Source organism: Mus caroli, chromosome 1 (assembly GCF_900094665.2).
Source record: "Mus caroli chromosome 1, CAROLI_EIJ_v1.1, whole genome shotgun sequence".
NCBI lineage: Eukaryota > Metazoa > Chordata > Mammalia > Rodentia > Muridae > Mus > Mus caroli.
In genome coordinates, this window is record NC_034570.1 from 182,413,897 (window position 1) to 182,434,413 (window position 20,517).

General features: G+C 46.2%; 1 protein-coding gene across 1 annotated transcript in view; it reads right to left on the bottom strand.

Moving 5' to 3' along the window:
* The window catches only part of Hhat (hedgehog acyltransferase), a 241,969-nt gene that overhangs the window by 158,807 nt on the left and 62,645 nt on the right, over nt 1-20,517 (bottom strand). The window contains exon 8 of the mRNA XM_021171103.2: nt 4,869-5,019. Within this exon, the coding sequence (XP_021026762.1) occupies nt 4,869-5,019 (151 nt within the window). The remainder of the gene's footprint in view (nt 1-4,868; nt 5,020-20,517) is intronic.

The following is a 20,517-nucleotide window of genomic DNA, read 5'->3' on the forward strand; positions in this document are numbered from 1 at the left end:
GCAGGGCCTGGCCCAGAAGGAGGTAGACCTCCAGGTCACCTCTGGTTTTGTCAGGCTTAACAACAACAGCTCCTGCTAAAACAGTAAAAAGTTATCACTTCCTGGGGGCCTACTATATGCTCATTTCCATAAGTCATCACGTTATCCGAAGGGACAAGTCCTCCTTTTAGAGATAGAATAATTGGCCCAGAGAAATAAACAACTTCACGTGTGGTGAAGAGCAAGCTCTTGGAGACCAGGGTCCCTCTGGATGGGGTGAGCACTTATAAACATCCATTCTGTTCCACCTTTGCCTCTTCAGGTCCACCTAGTCTTTGTTTTACAAACAAAGTGATGCTGGGACACCATGGCATACATCTCACCAACTCCATGTCCACCACCTGCCCTACAACTGCAGACTAAGCATTATTCAAAGGCAGGAGGCTCGAAGAGCCAGCAGTTCATCAGTGGGTTCATGATCCACTTCACAGAAGAGCCAGCACCCCACCGAGAGAACTAAATTCCTCTAATGACCTACCATGTGGAAAATTGATGCCCCACTGAGAGAACAGGGCTCAGGCCCCTCCTCTTCCTCCTCCTCAGCCTAAAAATGAACTCACACATTAAAATGTAGCCCCCCACTAACCACTACCCAGATTCCTCTGGGATAACGGATGGTGCTTGAATTTGCCCGCAGAGTCGGGAAAGCATCATAATTCAAGCAGTGTGGAGGGCAAGCTGACTCAGATTCTAGAGATAACTGAAATTGACCCATAACTCACCAGCCACTGTGGGAAATCCTATCACTACACACACTTCACCTCCATAGCGAGAAATCACATCACAGGACACAATCAGAATGTTAATGTGGAACCTCAGACACGCAACACCGTCCTTAATGACTCTTGGCAAAAGATACTCATTAGAGATCTCAGCTCTTCTAAATTAAAGCATGAAACCTAGATATAAACCATAGAAATTTCAATTTCTCAGCTCCAGAGAACCACAGAAAACTCGCACCATGGGAATACAGCTGCTCCTTGGAGCTTTGCAATGTATTTTTGCAAATATTCCAACAGGATCCATGAAGGAGGGAACCCAGAGATGGAAGTGAATAAACCCATCAGAGCCCAACTGTAGGGGTGAGTCATTGGAGAGCAGGAATTTTTCATGGACAATTTAAACCATCCTGTCTGCCAATGGCCAGAGTCATCTGTCCTATGACGCAAAGCTCAGAATCCAATGGTGCTGCAGGCTGACAACATCAGGGTCCTTCAATGAGAAATGCACCAAAAGATGATGTGGTTAGCCAATCTCCTGTTAGGCATGTAAGGTGCCGCACTGATAACCGTCTCATCGCTGGTTCTAAACCTCATTCAGTATCTACTTCCAGAGGGTTGAGGGTCACTCAGTAACCTCTGGGAGATCGTTATAGACCTCTCCCATCTGCCATGGCCTTAACAAACAGGTGCCCCACCAGCTTTCTGCTCTGCTCCTGACTAAATTCCTCTTAGACTCAGGAAGCGGGAGACAGTCTTGGGTTGCAGCCCAGAAACATCAGAGTGAAGCTGGATACCAGACATCACAACTTCACAACTTGCCTTCCTTTAATAGACTGTATACTCAGACAGGGAACACAGAACACTATAAGCCAGTTCTGGAGAGATGGCTAGGTGGGGGAAGCCACACAGGCAGGACAATCTACATTTGGTTGTCCTGCAACCCCAGCACACACAGAACAAAGCTGGGTATGGTCATGTATGTCTACAACTGTAATACATGGGAGGCAGAGGCAGGCATATCCCCAGAGCTGGCTAGCCAGCCAGTCTAGCTAATCAGAGATGAAGAGCAGTTAGGGAAGACACCCAACATTTACCTCTGGCCTCCACGTAAGTGAACACACATGTGCACTCATGTGCACATACACTACACAAACACATACATGTATACATACACTACACAAACATACACATACACCAGACATATGTGCACACCAACACACAACACAGAAAACCTCCCAGTGAGGAAGGGACATTCTGCAAATGGCACAAAGATAATCAGCAGCTTTGTTCTTCTTTAGTTAAAAAGCCTCTCCTGAGACTTGCCCTGGACACCATGGCTCAGATGTTCACTTGGATTCTGAAACCTGGCTGTTTTAACATAAAAAGACTCAGCACTTCTAAGTATAGCTAGCAAACTGGGAAGAAACTTGTGGCCTGCCAATTAGGAAGCTGATTTCAAAACCAGAGTAGGCTACATAGTAACACCTTGTCTCAATAACAAAGCAACAAAACCAAACACAGGACTGGGCAGACCCTGTAGGTAAGAGCACCTCTACAGGAGGACCCAGGTTCAGGTCCCAGAACCCACATCAAGCAGCTTGCACAGCAAGAGGTTACAAACACCAGTAACTCCAGTCCCAGGGATCTGGTGCCCCTCCCACACCCTGGCCTCTTTGGTCATCAGTGTGCATACAGAGCACATGAATTCACATAGGCACACAGATACACATGAGCATTTGCTTAAATCAATAAGCCTACAAAAACCCAAGGAACTTCCCAGTCTTGCATGCTACAGAAGTTAGAAGGGGAGCCCGAAGCAGCCCTAGAGAAGCTATTCGTTTGTTGGTTGTTTGTTCTTGCCAAGTGCCCCCGTACATGCCCTTCAGATCCTTGTTCCTCCAAGGAGTCACACATTGGAGCCTCCACCAAGCAACCATCTGTTCTGATGATGACAATGCTTTCTCCATCTTTGTGGCTCACATAAATTGAGGATCTTTCTTGGGCAAAACTAAGTTAAATAAGGGATCTGAAGAGATGGCTCATCAGTTCAAAGTGCAGATTGCTCTTCAAGAAGACATAAATTTGGTTCCCAGTACTCACACCACATAGGTCACAACTATCTGTAAGTCCAGCCTCACTCTATCCAGTGCCAAGTATCTTCTTGCCTCCAAGGGCACCTGCACTCTTGTACACATAACTATACACAGACAGACAGACAGACACACACTTACAATGTAAAAAATAATTAAAATTTTGATTAAATAAAACAAAAACAGGCAGCCATTCTGTTTTACTCTATGAAACACAGAGCCTTTGTGGCAACCAGTGACCTATGGGCAAGAAAACTGCCCAGGTCACCATGGTTACCACTCCAGCTGACCCTGTAGAAGCCCCCAGGAAATGTCCTTTCCAGTACATTAGTGCAGATGGTCACAACAGAGAGGCAGAGGAGCCATGCAGGCTTCCCACCAGATGCTGGTGACGTGTTCCCAAATCACCCCTGGTCCCACCATTGGCTGAGGAAGTGACCTTTCTGAGACAGTCATATTATAACAGCTTCCAGTGAGGTTCATCCTAACAAAAGCTACTTCCCAGCCCTGAGAAGAGCCCCTTTGCCAGCATTCCCCAGTCCTACCATTAAAAAATCCAGCCTGGAGCTTAATTAAATAATGAAGGAAATATAAGGGAACTGCTTGGCAGTCCCTCAATAACTAGAAGAAACCCCATAAAGCAAGCTGGAACTCAACTAAACTGTGCATAAAGAAGTCAGGTGATTCCACAAGTGCCCACACAGCTACATTGCATGCTGCCTGGGTCCTGCAGAGGAGCTTCTCTGGATACAGTGACATTCACTACATTCACCTGCTACATTCTGACTTGGGTCTCATGTCTACAGCTCTGAGCAAGGCCAGAACTAAAGAGAAACAAGCAAGGGGCCAAAGAGCAAGTTTTAAGTAAGCACCAACGTCCCCTTGCTGAGTCAGTGCCCCCTCTTCCAACCCCCACAGCCCTAAGCTTCCTCCAGGAAGGGATCTGCAATTACAGAAGCAATCCTAACCCTTGCTTCACACCGGACATGCTCAGAAAAACATTGAAGCAAACAAGTCCTTTTGGAAAACAGCTATCAGAAATGACAAGGGACTTGGGGGATCTTTAAGAACAAAACTTCCAGGCCAATCTTAAGTTTGTGGGACAAAAGCAGAAGAGGTGAGAAAAAAGATCAGTCACAAGTCATTGCCCAAACCTCACACGGGAATAACACATATTGAGGGCTGACGTCTGGAAACATTTGCTGTGGCTTGCCTCATCTTCAAAAGAACTTCTGGAGACAGCGTACACATCCTCTTATGATTATTACTGAAAAAATAGGAAGACTGGACCAGAGGGGCTGAGATGAGTGTATGGCATCGAGTGCTGCCCTGGGCTATTACACTCAGTGTGACTCACACAGTCGTCTTCAAAGAAAGCAGAGTAAGGAGGACCTCACGGCATGTCTGTGGTGATGTTTGTCAACTTGACCACATCCAGGTTCATCTAGGAGATAAGCCTGCAGGCACACTATCTTCAATAAGCTAACTTAGGAAGACCCACTCTAAAAGGAGGTGACTCCATTCCTTGGGTTGGATCCTGGATTGCATAAAAAGGAAAAAGCCAGCTGAGTACCAGCATGCACTGCTGTCTGCCTCATGGTTGCAGATGTAATGTGACCAGCTGCCTCCCAAGCTCCCACCCCTAGGACTTCCCGCCATGATAGACTTTACACTCAGACAGTGAACTGAAATTAAGCCTTTTTCCCATAAATTGCTTTGGTCAGGGTCTTTTATCACAGCCATGGCACACGTGACTAATATACTGTCCCTAGTAAGAAACCACTCCTGACATAGTCCTGTGGGGGGGGTGGGGGCAAACAGTCTCTCTTGCCTCACTTACTTCTGTAGCCTGACAACTTTGAGGGTCAGGAAGCAAGACTGCCATCATATTAGCAGGATAGGGAATACGTAGTTCCAAACATGTTTCAGTGAAGGGGAAGAACAGTAGCCAAACTCTTCAAAGCCAGCCAAGCCCATCAGACACACCCCAAAGACTTAAGCAAACCATGAGACTGACCTCCACATCCCGGTAAAACTGAACATGGTGCTCACGCAGCGGGGAAGAGGTGGTGGCGTGAGTCCATCCAGGCGCATGAGCAGAGCCGGAACACCAAAGAGCACCAGATACTTCACATAGAAGAAGATCACTTGGGCCAGTGCCAGTCCTCCTGCAAAGCAAGGGGACCTGTCAGCCACTGCAGTGTAAGACAGAAGGCTCCCGGGACGGCCCTGCTTCTCCACCGGTCTCCTCACCTTCCAGTCTCCGGCATTTGCACTTGGTCCCTAGTTGGTCCTGTTTGGGGAAGGTTGGGGCATGCAGCCTCACTCGGGGAAGTCTTATAGAAAATCGATGTTCTCCATCTTATAGAAAATCAATGTTCTCACCTTGAGCTGAAATCCCAGAACACGAGCTATATCTATACTAAAGACTCTACAAGACCCAACGTTCAGCTGTGGCAGAGCCATTGGAGACTTAGAATCCTGCTGATCCAGAGCCAGATTGCTTTACTATACCATAGTTCCAGAAGTATCCATTCATTGTCCACCGCCGTAAAATGTGGGGGATATAACTAATGGGACCACTAAGTTCCACAACCTAAAAACCTCACACTGCCATCAGATGGCATCTGAGACCACAGCAGAGATTTTTCTGGTTTGATATAACCTGACTTCCTGATGTCCCCAGAAACATTTACAGGAAACCTCTTGATCTGTGGCTTTTGTGTATTCTGTGACTTTAAGAGTGGCTTGCTTTCCATGAGGTGCAAGACTGCTGTTAGACCACATACCCTGCTGAGGTGGCATTCCTAAGACCCTCCTGTAACAGTGAGGTCAGCACTGACATCTGCTACCAGTGCCTTGTGCTTGCTTGTCCTTTAGAAGACAGCTGGTCAGCTGCACCAAAAATTCTGTAGTATCTTCTGTGCAACAGGAGATATTCTATATGCCACATGAACACGCTGTCGCGGTCTCTCTGGGGCTTCCAGCCATATTAGCTTTTAAAGCAGATGGACAGTCTGAAGTGATCTTCCAGGAAGCTCAAGGAAGGTGGAAACAGCACCCCAAGTCTTTTCTGGGGTTGTGTGTTGTTCCCATGGAGGATCCATGGGCACCTCTTGAGTCTTATGTCCCATGCAAGTCCCATTCAGCTTTCTTCCCAATTATGAGACACCAGGAGTCTCTACAGAGTCTTGTGTGTCTCATGTATTCATTCATTCATTTCTTATTAAACACCTGTGTGTGTGTGTGTGAGTGTGTGAATGTGTAAGTGTGCATGAGAGAGAGCATATGTGAGTGTGTGACTATGTAGAATGTGTGAGTGTTTGTGTGTGAGTGTTTATGTGTGTAAGTATGTGTGTGAGAGTATGTATGAGTGTGAGAGTGTGTCTATGTAAGTGTGTGAGAGGGTATTGTGAGTGTATGTGTGTGTGAGTGTGTGTGTATATGAGAGTAAGTGGGTATGAGTGTGTGTGAGAGAGAGAGAGAGAGGGAGAGAGAGAGAGAGCATGTGTGTCCATTTTAGGTTAACCTTGAATGTCTTTTCTCATGCACCATCCTTGTGGGTTTTGTTTTACACTTATTTATTCATTTGCATGTATGTGTGTCTGTGTATGTACATGGAGGTCAGAGAGCAACTTGCAGGCATCAGTTTTCTGGGATTGAACTCAGGTCACTGGGTTAAATAGCAAGTATCTTTACCCATGAGCCATCTTCCCCGCCCCCCTACCCCCTCCCCCCAGGGTTTCTCTGTGTGGCCCTGGCTGTCCTGGAACTCACTTTGTAGACCAGACTGGCCTCAAACTCAGAAATCCACTTGCCTCTGCCCCACCCCTCCGCCACCCACAAGTGCTGGGATTAAAGGCATACGCCACCACGCCTGGCTACCCATGAGCCATCTTGATGGTTCCACCTTGCTTTTTTTTTCTTTAACTCTTTATTGATTCTTTGTGAATTCACATATTGTACCCCAATCCCACTCATCTCCTGATCACTCCATATCTACCCTCCATCCTTGCAACCTCCCTGTTGTGGTAAATCTCCAACCCAAATATGCCCCGGGCAATGAAAACACAACTCAGTTAATATGATTACATGCAGTGTGCCTAGACTGGGCAGATCTACCAATACACTACCATCTTTCCCATTTATAAGACCCCTTAGAACTTGCTGTTTCTACAGGCCATGTGCTTCTGCTCCAATTTTCTTCTTCTTCCTCCTCTGTGTCCTCTCCCTCTTCCATTTTCCCCTTCTTCTCTCTCTCCACCTCCCACTTCACCTTTCCTTTATCTGCCCAGTCATCAGCTCTCCTTTATTTTACCAATTAAGGTGGAAAGCACATTTACAGGAAATCACCTGAGTGCTGACCCATTCATTGTTCGCAGCCCCTCACAGGAAAACGGAATTAACATAAAATGTAATTAGCCCCAAGGCTAGCCACAACACCTCCTCCCCAAAAGAAAACAAAAATCTCACTATGAGAGCTACAGTTCAGTCATGGTGTGTCACGCAATGCACACACTCATTGCCCAAAAGGCTGGACTTGCAAATGTTCATTGCAATGAGCCATTGGTCTGTTTCAAGGCCTCTGGCTTCTTCTACACCATCAGTTCTGGATCCTCACTGGGACTCCTGCCTGATATCCTGTTGGTGCACTGTGCTAAGAGATCTCAAAGCCTTGGGTCTGCAGGGCCAGCCGTTCATGCTCCAGCAGTTCATAGATAGAGCAGATGTTGAGGTGGGCCAACTCAAAGCCCTGGATCTGGCCTGGGTGGTAGCTGAGTTTGATCTGCCTGATAGCTCTCCTATTCCCAACAGCTCTCCAGCCCTGCCCTGGCAAAGGGCAGAGCCAGCTCACTAGAGCTCCCTAGCCAGCAATGGGCAGGTCCAGCTCTCTCACTGGCATGCCCTTGGGGGCCAGCTCTGCTGTACTCATGCCATCAGGGCCAGTTCAACTGTGCTTCCCTGGCAAGATGTGGGGCTGCTTTCCTGTGTGCTGCAGCTGGTAGGGGTGGCCATCAGGCCAGCTCTACACAACCCTCAGCATGGCCCCAGGCAGCAGCCAAGACCAGGAACTTCTATGTGGCCTTTGGTAATAATAACCCCCCACTCCAGGGCCACAAACCATGCATGACTTGGCCCTTGGCAGCAGCAGAGACCAGGACCTCACCATGGCTTCAGACAGCATCACTGGGTCTCACATCAGGTTGTTCCCCACCACCCTCAAGTCTCCAGTTCTGAGTCTCCCGTCTGCCTCTCTTCAGTGGGCACACACCTTTCTGCTTCTTTCTCTCCTCCATCTCTCCACCACTTACTGGAGGAGGGATGTTTCACATCTCCAGTCCAGACTTCATTTCTGACGCTGTTTCTTAGAGGTGCCGTTCTGAGGCTTAGCCATCAAAGTCAGTAGCTGAGTCTGCATACATCTCTCAGAGTCGTCGTCATCTGCGCAAAATCTCATCTTTGACTGGTACTTTTATAAACAACAGGGATAAAGAAAGGATTCTGTGTGGGCGTTTAATGTAACTGTGGCCGGATCTAACTGGAGATAATTGGGGTTTCTTTTTACTCCAGTACGGATGAAAAATACGAGCCACATGTATTCATAACCAGGCAACACAAGCTGGGGGGGGGTTGATGATACACACCCTGAACCCCAGTACTCAGGAGGCAGAGGCAGAGGCAGAGGCAGAGGCAGAGGCAGAGGCAGAGGCAGAGGCAGGTGTGTGTCTATGAGATTAAGGACAGCCTAGTTTACATAGCAAGTTCCAGACCACCCACATCGGCTTAATGAGAACCTATCTAAAGCAAAGCAAAGATGCATGGGACCAGGATGGTGGCTCAGTAAAGTGCTCACTCTGCAGGCATGAGTGCCTGAATTTGTATCCTCAGCACCCCACGCATGCTTGCAACTCAAGGCACTCAGGAAATGGAGATAGATCCCTAGGAGATAGATCTCCAAGTCAAGCTGGGTGGCGACAGTAAGTAGGTGAGCCAGTGAGTCCTGGGATCCAGTGAGAGACCCCCTTTCAGCATACAAGTGTGCAGGTATGCAAACATACAAAGAAAGTTTTAAGTGTATGAAAGGACGGACTAGACCTTCCCTCACATTTCACTGACTGGTTTAGAAGCATGCAAGGGAAAGGGCATGGTGCTTTTTATAGCATTGTGTTTGCAAACATTCTGTTAATTTTTGAACAGTCGTGTTTGCACCTGTGGGTTGACCCTCTGCCACCACACTCGGGGTTCACAGGAGCCAAGCAAATGGCACACCTGCTTCCTTCCCCTTGACCAAAAACTTAGCCTTCCCTCGGAATATTTAGTCCAAGGCTTCAGGTCGAACTGAAGAGTTCTGCCAGATTCCCTTGGACATACAACTGGCAGGAAACCAACATTTGAATGTAAATTGCAGAACTTTCCCTGCAAATTAGAATATATAAACTGAATAAGTTCTCAGCAAGTTCAAAACTACAGAATCTGAATGTATGTTAATACTTGTATCATTATTAAGCTTGTATTTAAGATATTATCTCAGCAAGAGTTATTGATTTTCTCTAGTCTTTCTCATTTTCTTTTTAAAATCTGTACATTGGATTGTACACTTGACATCTGCATATTCAGCAAGCATGTGAAGGAGTGCAGGCTGCAGACTAGAGGCCAGCTCAGGTCAGGCCAGACTCTGAGACCCCACAGCCGGTTTCATTACAGCCTCACTTGTCCTTTCCTTCTGCCCTGCCCCTTCTCTTCCTAGCAAAATCCCATTTATCCTTCAGAGCTCAGCTCCAGTTGACCTTGTCTTATTCATTTAGCATTTTTTACTGAGCACCAATTCCCTACTGCACTCCAAGAAACACAGGGGTATGGAATTGAGGTGCCTGCCTGTGGAGCACTAGAGAACAATAAAACAGAGCAGTATTAGAACTCACGGCACCAGAACAGGAAACAATCTGAACACTGCAGCTCAGAACACCTACTTCATATTGTGTGCTTATGTGCCAGGCCTGGTTCTAGGTGCTTGATACACATGAATGGGTGCTCACGCCTTCCTAGGGCTTACACCTAACAACAATCAACAGGAAATGACATGAAAATTAATTCTGCATGGACGCTAAGGGAGGTATGGCACACAGTATTTCCCAACAAGGGTAACAACACCTCCCCTGATATGCTCTTCTGTGATGTGACCTTGCCTCTCACCCCAGTGGTAAGATGGAACAGGTCATAGCACAGAAGAGTACTGTGCTGTGAGTTAGATATGTGCCCCCAAAGCTTGTATTTGTCAGTTGCCAGCTGGTAGCCGTACTAGTAGGTAGTTGTACTTTTAAGAGATGAGAGGAAGTTAGGTCATTGAGGCATACTATAGAAGGGAGGAAGTTAGGTCATTGGGGGCAGAATCTATAAGGGAGGAAGTTAGGTCATTGGGGCATACTATAGAAGGAAAGATGTTAGGTCAATGGAACATAATTTAGAAGGAAGTTAGGTCATTAGGGAATAATCCAGAAGAGAGAAAGTTAGGCCATTGGGGCGTACTATGGAAGGGAGTAAGTTAGGTCATTGGAGCATAGTCTAGAAGGAAGGAAGTTAGGTCATTAGGTCATAATCTAGAAAGGAGAAAGTTAGGTCATTGGGGCACACTCTAGAACGGAGGAAGTTAGTGCCCTCTAGAAGGGAGGAAGTTAGATCATTAGGGCATACTCTAGTCAAGGGATATTGAGATCCCAGGTCCTCCCCTTCTGGCTTCCTCTTTCTTCTACTCTCTTGCTCTCTTCATTCTGCTCTCATTCTTTCTAACATGTCTCCCAGGCTCTCATTTCCCAGTCACCATGAACTCAGGAACTTTCTCTGCCATGTGCACCCTCAACATGGGCCCAAATATCATAGGACCATGAAACCATAGACTGAAGCAAGACAAAGCACTTCCACTTTTTAAGTAGACTGACTCTGGTATTTTGTTGTAGTAACTAAAATCTGCTTGGTACTGTTTTCAAATCTAGTTACAGCCTTTGATGTAAACATCTGTTAATGGCCTGGTCCATTCCATTTCCTGTCTCTTAGAATGTTCATTCATGAGATAGCCCCTCTTGGAACCCAATTTCCACACCACACAAAGTGTGGCTCATACAGAGAGACAACGTGAAGATGTTCTGGTGGGCAGCACCAGCTGAGTTCCCAGACAATAATCAGCCTTAGTTGAGTGACAGCCATCCTGGATATTCTACACACTTGATCCTGCAGACAGTTTACAGGCTCAGCTAATGTCTGGCGACACAATAAGAGAGAACCCAGAACCACCTAGCTGAGCCCATTAAGGGACATAATGGTGACAGGAAGGAAGCCATTGTTTTGAGCTAGGAAGCTCTGAGATGGTGATTCAGCCACTGGAGCAGCAAGTAAGAAAAGCAACAAGAAAACACCCCAGGGGAGGGAAGGGGTGCTCATAAATGTTGGGGTGGCAGACACTGCATTTTTCACATGGGGTCAGGGTGGTCTTGAGGAACATGGAATTGCTTCAGTGAAAACTTGCAAGGAGTTAAAGGGCAGCAGCACAGCCAGCCGCCTCCTCTTAGGCTCTCACCATACTGGTTGCAGTATGTTCTGTGACTTTCACATTAGCCCACAGTTATGCATACACACAGCCATCCAACTAGACCACAAACTGCTTCGGATCAGAAAGAATGCCCCACACCCTCTGTATCCCCAGCACCGACCTTCGACAGATTGCTTGTGTGTCATTGGAAAGTAGCTTAATTAATATGTCACTGATAGCACAGTACTGTATTTCCTGTACTGTATTCTGGAAATGGAATTGATGGCATAGCATCAGTTCAAAGGTCTGGGTCCCTACTGAAGCTCAGATCTGTTGCTGCTGTCAGATCTGTTCTCTGTGGATTTGGAACTTTCAATTCTCAGTAAAAAGAATGCAGCTAGGAAGCAAAAACCCAACAAAAGCCCTGCACTGCCCAGAGCTGCCGGTTACTCAGCGTACTTCAGCAGCCTAGACACAGGCTACCACCCACCGTCAGTGCTGCCAACTCAGCCTGTCTAGGAAAGAACATGGCTTCCCACCCACCGTGAGAACCAGGGCTGATTTCAAGATGGCAGGAGGTGAATGTTACGTTCTACAGAGCATGCTGACAGAGAAAAGACCCAGCTCAACTCCCTAGAGTTCAGCCCTTCCACAACTACACACCTGCACCCTCGGTCTCTCTTTTTGTCATTACTCCACTATGGTTTTAATCAACATAAAGAAGCTAGCAACTGGCTTCCAGCTCTAGTGTGTCCCTCCCTCCCTCCTTTCCTGTGTCTCCCCTTCCCTCTCCCTTCCTCTCTTCCCCTCTGTCTTCCTCTTCCTGTCTTCTCTTCCGCTCCCTCCATCCTTTTCTGTCTCTCTTTCTCTCCTTCCCTCCCTCACCCTCTCTTCCCCTCCCACTTTATCCCTCTCCCTTTTCTCTCATTTCTTTCTCTCTTCCTTCTCTCTCTGTTTTTCTCTCTCTCTCTCTCTCTCTCTGTGTGTGTGTGTGTGTATCTCTCTCTTCCTTTCTTCTCTCCCTCTTCCCCTGCCCCTGTCTCCATTACTCCTTTCCTCTCTGTTAGCTATGCATAGGCTACAGTACACATATGAAAAATCTTGTGTTGGTCCTTATGTCCTCCCTTGTTTAAGACAACATTCCTTCATTATTTCCACTGGCAATGCCAGGCTACCTCACCTGTGAGCTTCCAGGGATGTTTCTGTCTCTGCCTTCCATCTCCTCACTGGAGCATGGCACTACAGGTGTGCACTAAAGTGTGGGCTTTATGTGGGCTCTGGGGATTTGAACTGTGATATCCACAGTTGCACTGAAAATGCTTTACCCACTGAAGCATCCCCCAGCCCACTAGTTCTCACATGAGTGACTAGAGATCTGCACTGGGGGATTGGCCACCAGAGGAAGGTGAGACCAGGCCCACTCCATTTTCCTGCCCTGAGTCTCTCAGCCTCACACATCTCATTTTCCATTTAACCCTGTACTGGTTGGATTTTGTCAACTTGACACAAACTAGAGTTACCTGGGCGGAGGGAACCTCGGTTGAGGTGTTGGCTCCATCAGATCTGTCTGTGCATATGTCTGTCAGGCATTTTCATGATGGCTGATTGACATGGGGAGGGCCCATCTCACAGCGGGCAGAGCACCCCTGGGCAAGTGCTAGGTTGTATAAGAAAGCCGGATGAGCAAGCTGTGTCCTCCAGGATCTCAGCCTCTGTTCCTGTCTCCAGTTTCTTCTCTCAGTGATGGGCTGTAATGTGGTGTGGACTCTAAATAAATCCTTCCCTCCCCAAGTTGCCTTTGTTCGTAGTGTTTATCACAGCAGTGACCATCAAACTAGGGCAGCCATCCCCTAGCTCTTTGCCCCCATTCATTCCTGTGCTAATGGTTCTACATCCTCAATTTTGTCTGTCAAAAATTCTACCTTTCTTCAAAGCATTGCCTAAATGTCATAATCTCTTAAAGTTCTTCTAAATGTCCATGCCAAAATAGCCACATGTTATTTTGCAAGTAAATAGCATATTGCAGCTTTCTATAAGATCTTCAGGGCAGAGACCACAGTGGGTGTTACAGGCTGGGTGTGAAATATTACCCACAGGCTCAGGAATTTGAACTCTTAGCTCCCAGCTGGTGGCTGTTTGAGGAGGTCATGGAGCCTTAGGAGAGAGTGAGTCTCTGGGGAGCAGGCTCTCTGGGTCTCAGTCCAGTGTCAGTTCTAGCCCACACTCTCCACTGCTTCCCAAATGCCAACTCGATGTAACTAGCTCCTCAGACCCCACAGCCACAGTGATGAGGTACTTTGGCCACCATGCCTTCCTGCCATGATAGACTGTATGCCCTGATCCATGATCCAGAATAAACCCCTCCTCTCGTAAGCTGTTTGTGTCAGACATTCTGTCCCAGCAGTGGGAGGAGTTACTAAAACATCTGGCTTCCTTATGTCCCCCTCCCTGGCACCAGCATTGTCTGGAAAATGGTGGAGGTGAGCAGGGGGAATCTTCTCAAAGGATAAACTCAAATAATTAGCTACATTTGATATAAAATATTCTGGTGTTTGTGTTGACCTGGCAATGTGCCATATTACTGGCCCCATACAGCAGATCAAGAAGCAAAGATGTACAGAGACTCGGTGCCCTTTGTAAGTCTCTGGGCTAAGCAACAGTAGAGACTTGAACCCCACTGGCTTCATAAAAACAAAACAAAACAAAACAAAACAAACAGTGACATCTTCCTCCAACTGCCATGAGATGCCCCCTTCCCAAAGTGATCTCTCTACATATGATTCATAAACGTTTTGTGTTTTCCTTTCTTTTAGTGACAGGATATTTTAAAAATATAAATTTTATAAACTACATAAAACTCTGCGTTTTACCTTTTAACTAAACATTTAAACATTTCACACCTGATATTTGTCTTCTATGTTATGTGTGTGGACACAGTCCTCACCCAACCATGACATGCCACTTTGCAGAGACCTTGGCATGTGCTTTTCCTGACTATCACATTACAAATGCTCAAAGCCCAACAAGGATGGCTAAAACATCGGGGCTTCCAAGCACCTTGTCCACTCAGCCCACTCAAGGTTACTGTCATCCAGCCATCTCTGTGCCACACAGGACACAGGAGTGTGGGGTGGGTGGGTGATCTTTTGAATTGTCAGCTCTGAGCAGTTTAAAGGAATCTGCAACCACCTTATATAAGAAGTCCTTCATGAGCCATAGAAGTGGTCAAATAGTGTGATGTCAGTCAAGGCTTGGGCAGAGATGCTTCTCAGCTCTACCAGCTAAACCATACAAGGATGCCATATGTAATTAGCCAACAGCTGGCATACGTCACTGAGGGGAGTCAAGAGGGAAAAAAAATAGATCCAAATTGGACAAGTCAGTTTGTCACTATCTGAAAATGACATTACCTTAGCTGCAGAGGTCAAGAACCCCAAAAATCGAACAACAACACAAACACAAAAGAACCTGGTAAAACCAGTCATCAAATTCAGAAGGCTATAGGGACAAAAAAACCCAACACACAGGGCTGGGCACACAGCACAGCACAGCACCAAAGTGCTTGCCCATCACACATGGGGCCCTCCATTCAGTTCCCATATGCAAGCCAGTTACACTCATCAACGATATGTTATCAGAATAAAAATCAAGAAATCAACAACATTTACAATAGCTACAAAAAAAATAAGTTTTACCTAAGTCATAAAAGACTTTGACCGTGTAAACTATAAAACAGTATGAATTAAACTCAAGAGTGAGGGAAGGAAAGAGAGAGAACATGAAGGGGAAGAGAGGGAGGGAGGAAGGCAGAGAGGGACGGAGGGAGGGGCAGAAAGATATCCCATTTTCAAGGACTAGAAGAATCAATATTGTTACAATGCCCATACCACCCAAAGTAAGGCTCAGTGTACTTTCTATCAAAATACCAATGGAATTGTTCACATAGCTAGAAAAATATATATAATATGTTTGGAAGTAAAAAGCACTCCAAATAGCCATCATGGTGAAAGATGAACAATTTAGAAGGCATCATACCCTCTGGCTTCAAAACATACTACAAAGCTACAACCCTCCAAAGAACATGGCGTTACATAAGACAGACACAGAGACCAGTGGACTAACTGGTCCTTTACCAAGGTACCAGGAATACACAGTGGGAAATGGCAATCCTCTCAACAAATGGTACCTGGAAAACTAGATATTCTCCTGGAGAATTAAATTAGATATGTATCACTCATTAATTTCAAGAACTCAAAGGGAGACAAGGCTTAACTGTTAGACATGGAAATTGTAGAAAATTAAAAAAAAAAAAAAAACACAGGAGAATTTCTTCAGGATGTTGAGATCATTATGGAGACAAGACCCCAAACTACAGGAAGCAAATGTTCAAACAGACATACAGGATTACACCAGGATAAACACTTCTGCTCAATAAAGAAAACAGTGATCTAACCAAAGAGATAACCTACAGAAAGAGAAAATGTTTACAGACTGTCCATCTGACCAGATTACACGGAGAATTCCAAGAACTCAGTAACAAAAACGACAAACCAGCTAACAATAAACATTAAACTGAAGTGGACATTCCTCAAAGAAGAGATGCAGGTGGCCACTGGGTGTGCGGGAGATATTAGCACTGGTAAGCATCTTAGGACTGTAGATCACAACTAGAGCGCTACCACTCCACTCTAGAAAGAATGGCTGTGATCCCAAACAGAGATGGACAGTTGCATGTGCTGGAGAAAAGGGAACACATGTGCATGGCTGATGAGAGTGAAAACTTCTTCAGCATTACCGAACAACACAAGTTCCCGCACAGCTGAGAGCAGAGGTAGCATGACTGGGAAATCCCACTCCTGACACTAAATCCAAAGGAAACCAAGGAGATATGCGCATCCAGTGTTCACTGCAGAGCTGCTGACACCACTCAGAAATGGAGAAGATCCAAGAGCCCAAAGGTGGGAGCATGAGTAAGAAAAACAAAACATGGTGTGCACCATGGAATGCTGTTCACCCCAGAAGATCAAGCCCTGACACTTGTAACATGAGTTACACGGGTGGTCCTATGTTAAAGGAAATGAAAGGGCACAGGAAGACAAACACAAGCCCTCATCACATGCAGGAAGACAAATCTAAAGAAATAATAAACATCTAAAGATATAGTTATGTTTAGCCTGATTTAAATATCATACCATATATACATGTATCAAAACAGTCTAGTAACTTATCGATACATGTAAGCTTATGTTTTTATATATCAGTTTAATAATCTAAGCATTAAAACGATAGCCCCTACTCCTAGTATGGCTGTAGGTATTCTATGTAATCATCTATAGACATTATTAATGATGCATTAATGACGAAGCAAACTGTGGCCAGCAGCTGACCTTCGGTGCCTGAAAAGAAGGCTGCTCCCAGGAACCAGCCGCATCTGTCCTGTGAGCAGTTTACAGAGCTCCTAAGCCTGTTTCTAAGAAATGCTGATGCAGATGACGACAAGCCACCCTCACCCATAACTTCCGCTTTCCACATTTTCAGAGGGAAAATCCAGAAATAAAGAACTCAGGAGATATAAGTTGCATGCTACCCTGAGCTTCACGTGGAATCTTAGGCCACCCACTTCATCCTGCCTGGGTTGCCAATTACTTCTTTATCCCATGTATTCAAGCCACTACCCACACGTTACTCCCTTCCCCTGTCTGGTTAACTGATTGACTCTCGTGGTATCACAAACTTTGCAAATAATATTAAATGCTAGCAAACCTTCATCACAATGTCCCATCATCCACCTCCTTAGGCCAGCATTGTGCCACCTCACAATGTGACAAAGAAATTCACTACTTTGAGAGAGAGACCACATTTGCATAGTATTAATTGCACTAAATTGTTTGTGTATATGTGTATGTGTGAGTTTATGCCCCTCTATGTGTGTGTATGCATGCGTATGTGCATGTGTGTGCATGCACATACCTGCATAGAGCACATACATCAATATCAAGTGTCTTCCACAAGAATTCTCCACCGTATTTTCTGAGACAGAATCTATCACTGAACCTGGCCCTTGATGATTTGGCCTGATGGATGAGCCAGTAGCCCAAGAGGGTCTCCTCTCTCCATCCTCTAGTGCTGAGGTTGCAGCTGCACACTACTAATCCAAGGGGATCAAACTCAGGTTTTGTTTCCATGCTTACACAGCAAGCATTTCACCAACTGAGCCAGCTCCCCAGCTCCCCAGCTTCCCAGCTCCCCAGCTCCCACACTGGACTATACTGTTCTAATTGTTCACTGTCAGTCTCTTGGTGAGCCTAATTTGTAAATGAGCTTTTATGATAAGCATGTACATTCAGGGGGGGAAAAAGCATGCTATACATAGTATTTAGTACTATCCAAGGTTTCCAGTATTCACTGGCATCTTGACACGCCCCTCCTGGATATTTACTTATCTAGCATGAGTGAAGAATGAAAAGGGGAAGGAAAATATAAGACAGAAGAGCTGAAGGTGCCATCAGGGCTTCCAGGGTGGAGAATATTAACACAAGTGCTTTGGAAGGGAAACAGGCAGACTCCATAGCTCCAGAGCGATGATGGGGACAGACAACCTGCTTCCTAATCCCTGATGAGTGCAGGTCCCCAGAGAACAGTGAGCCAGGCTGTGTCCTAAGAGGCTTGGCAGCCAAGCAGAAGAGACAAAACAGGAGCCTGGAGCTCTCCTGGTGGATGTCAGAGCTACTTCAGTAGGGCCCAGAAAATCCTGCCCCAGAACTCACACATCTAACTAACTACTAACAGGCATATGAAGGCACACAAAACAGTGAGGGAGAAAAGAAATACATAAGAATAAAAACCACTCAAGTCAAGTCATTGGCTGTGACGAAGGGAAAGGCCCAAGGAGCTGCAACTCTGTTGGTCTTATATACGTCTTAAGCTACAGGACAGATAAACACTTGCAGCATCTTCTTTATTACATCTCACAAGTTTCATGTGCATGTGTGTGTGTGTGTGTGCGCACACGCATGTGCATATGCACGTGCTTGTGTGTAAGGTCTATCACCTCCATTTCCAGGGCAAGTTTCTGAGCACACTCAGCCTTAATAACAGCTGTTTGGAAGCTGGAGAGATGTCTCAGCCATTAGGACCACTTGCTGCTCTTACAGGGTGATAAATTCAGTTCCCAGCACCCACATGGAACCTCACAACCATCTTTAACTCCACTTCTGGCAGTTCTGATCTCCTTTGGCCTCTTCTGTATATACTCACATATGCATACATGTAATTTAAAATAAACCTTCTAAAATTTAAGATTCTATTCAGTAGTGGTACCCAGCAGCCATCAGACGAGAGGAATCTACCACCTGAGCCACCTGACTTACCAGACTAAGGTCCAGTTCCCGGGAGGACATGGAGCCTGAGCCTGTATGTAACGGGCCAGAAGGCAGGGCAACCAAGTAATGTTTGATGCCAAAGGAAGCTATTTTGTGCAGGGAAAAGCAAACACAGAGAAACAGTCTGGAGGTCCTCACCAAGCCAGCCTCAAAGAACAAAAGTGTGAGAGGAACAAGAAAGGTGCAGGTACAGGGGTGCCTGGGAGCAGCTTCCCCTTCCTCACTTGACTCAAGCTCCCAGCTCAGTGAAGCCAAGACACTCAGAGACCCTGCACCTAGAAAAGAGACAGATGTGAAGAGAGGACAAACCGGACCTCAGCCACCAAGAACCCAAGCTCAGAAGCCTGTGGGCCACCCCAAAGGAAGATCTAGGCCAAGGTCAAGAAGGTCAGTTGGGCCTCATGATGTCTCTGTGCTGAACAAGATTTCAGCAGCTGGTCTAACCCTTCAGGATCTGCTGTCAATCTCCTCACGTGGCAGAAGAAGGTGACAAAACTGAAGCCCTCTATTCTCAGCAGCTAAAAAACAAATTTCTCCCAGGTAATTGTATCTTCCGCTAAGATACCTCTAACCCTTTGGCTAATTCTCTCAGGGTCAAAGGAACAAAATTAACTCAGAGGAGTGTTGACTGTCAGCTGCTTACATTCTTGGACACTTTAAATGTGGGGAAATTGAATTCTAAAATGTTTCCTCTTAGAAGGTTTAAATGACCAGTTTCTCGTTTCAAAGAATGGGTATCCTGCCGAGGAGAGAGTTACCTCTATAGAACAGTCAATCCTGTCTGTTCACCCCCTTTATCAACCACCTTTATCATTACACATCACGCAGAACATCAAACTGTGTCCAGTGAAAGCAAAGAAGACTCAACAAAACCTTTCTTAAGCACCGTGTATTCCGAAGCACTTTAACACGGGGAAATATTAACACAAAACCCCTGAGTACAGCAGTAAACAAGACAGGCATGCTGAATTAGGAGTTTAGGGCAATAAATGGTATTTCCCATCTTCATCATGGCACAACTACAATCTACTGACATCAGCTCATACCCAGTCCAGAATATACCCATTAAGAAGACCCCACAGGGCTGGATGTGGTAACACACACCTTTAATTCCAGCACCCAAGAAGCAGAGGCAGGAAGATCTCTGTGGATTCAAGGTGAGCCTGGTCTACAGAGAGAGTGGAGGACAGCCAGAGCTACACAGAGAAACCGTGCCTCAAAAATAAATAAATTCATTCATAAATAATAAAAAAGACCCCACAGAGGGCTGGAGAGGCAGCTCAGTGGTTTAGAGCATTTGTTGCTCTTGCAGAGGACCCAGGTTCAGTTTTCAGCACCCACATCTGACAGGTTCTGACACTGTCTTCTGTCCCCTCACAGGGTCAGCACGCTCACTCATGGCATGTATATAGGCAACACACATGCGCGCACGCGCACGTGCGTGCACACACACACACACACACACACATGCATTTAGAAGGAGGAAGAGGGTGTCACTCTCCTCCTAAACACACCTGTGTTTCTATCGCAGCTCACTCAGTCTTCCCCCAAGAAGCTACTTATTGCAGAAGACAGCAATTAGCACAGAGACGCATACCTGGCTGCAGCCTGAGAAGAAAGGCTGTAAAAGAGACATCTATATCATTCCTTCTGAGATTTAGAGAACACCACAGAAGAGGGAGCAGAAAGAATCTAAGAGCTGAAAAGCACCGGAGCAGCTGGGGCGCAGGGTCGACTGACACTCGCCAGCTACCCACAAC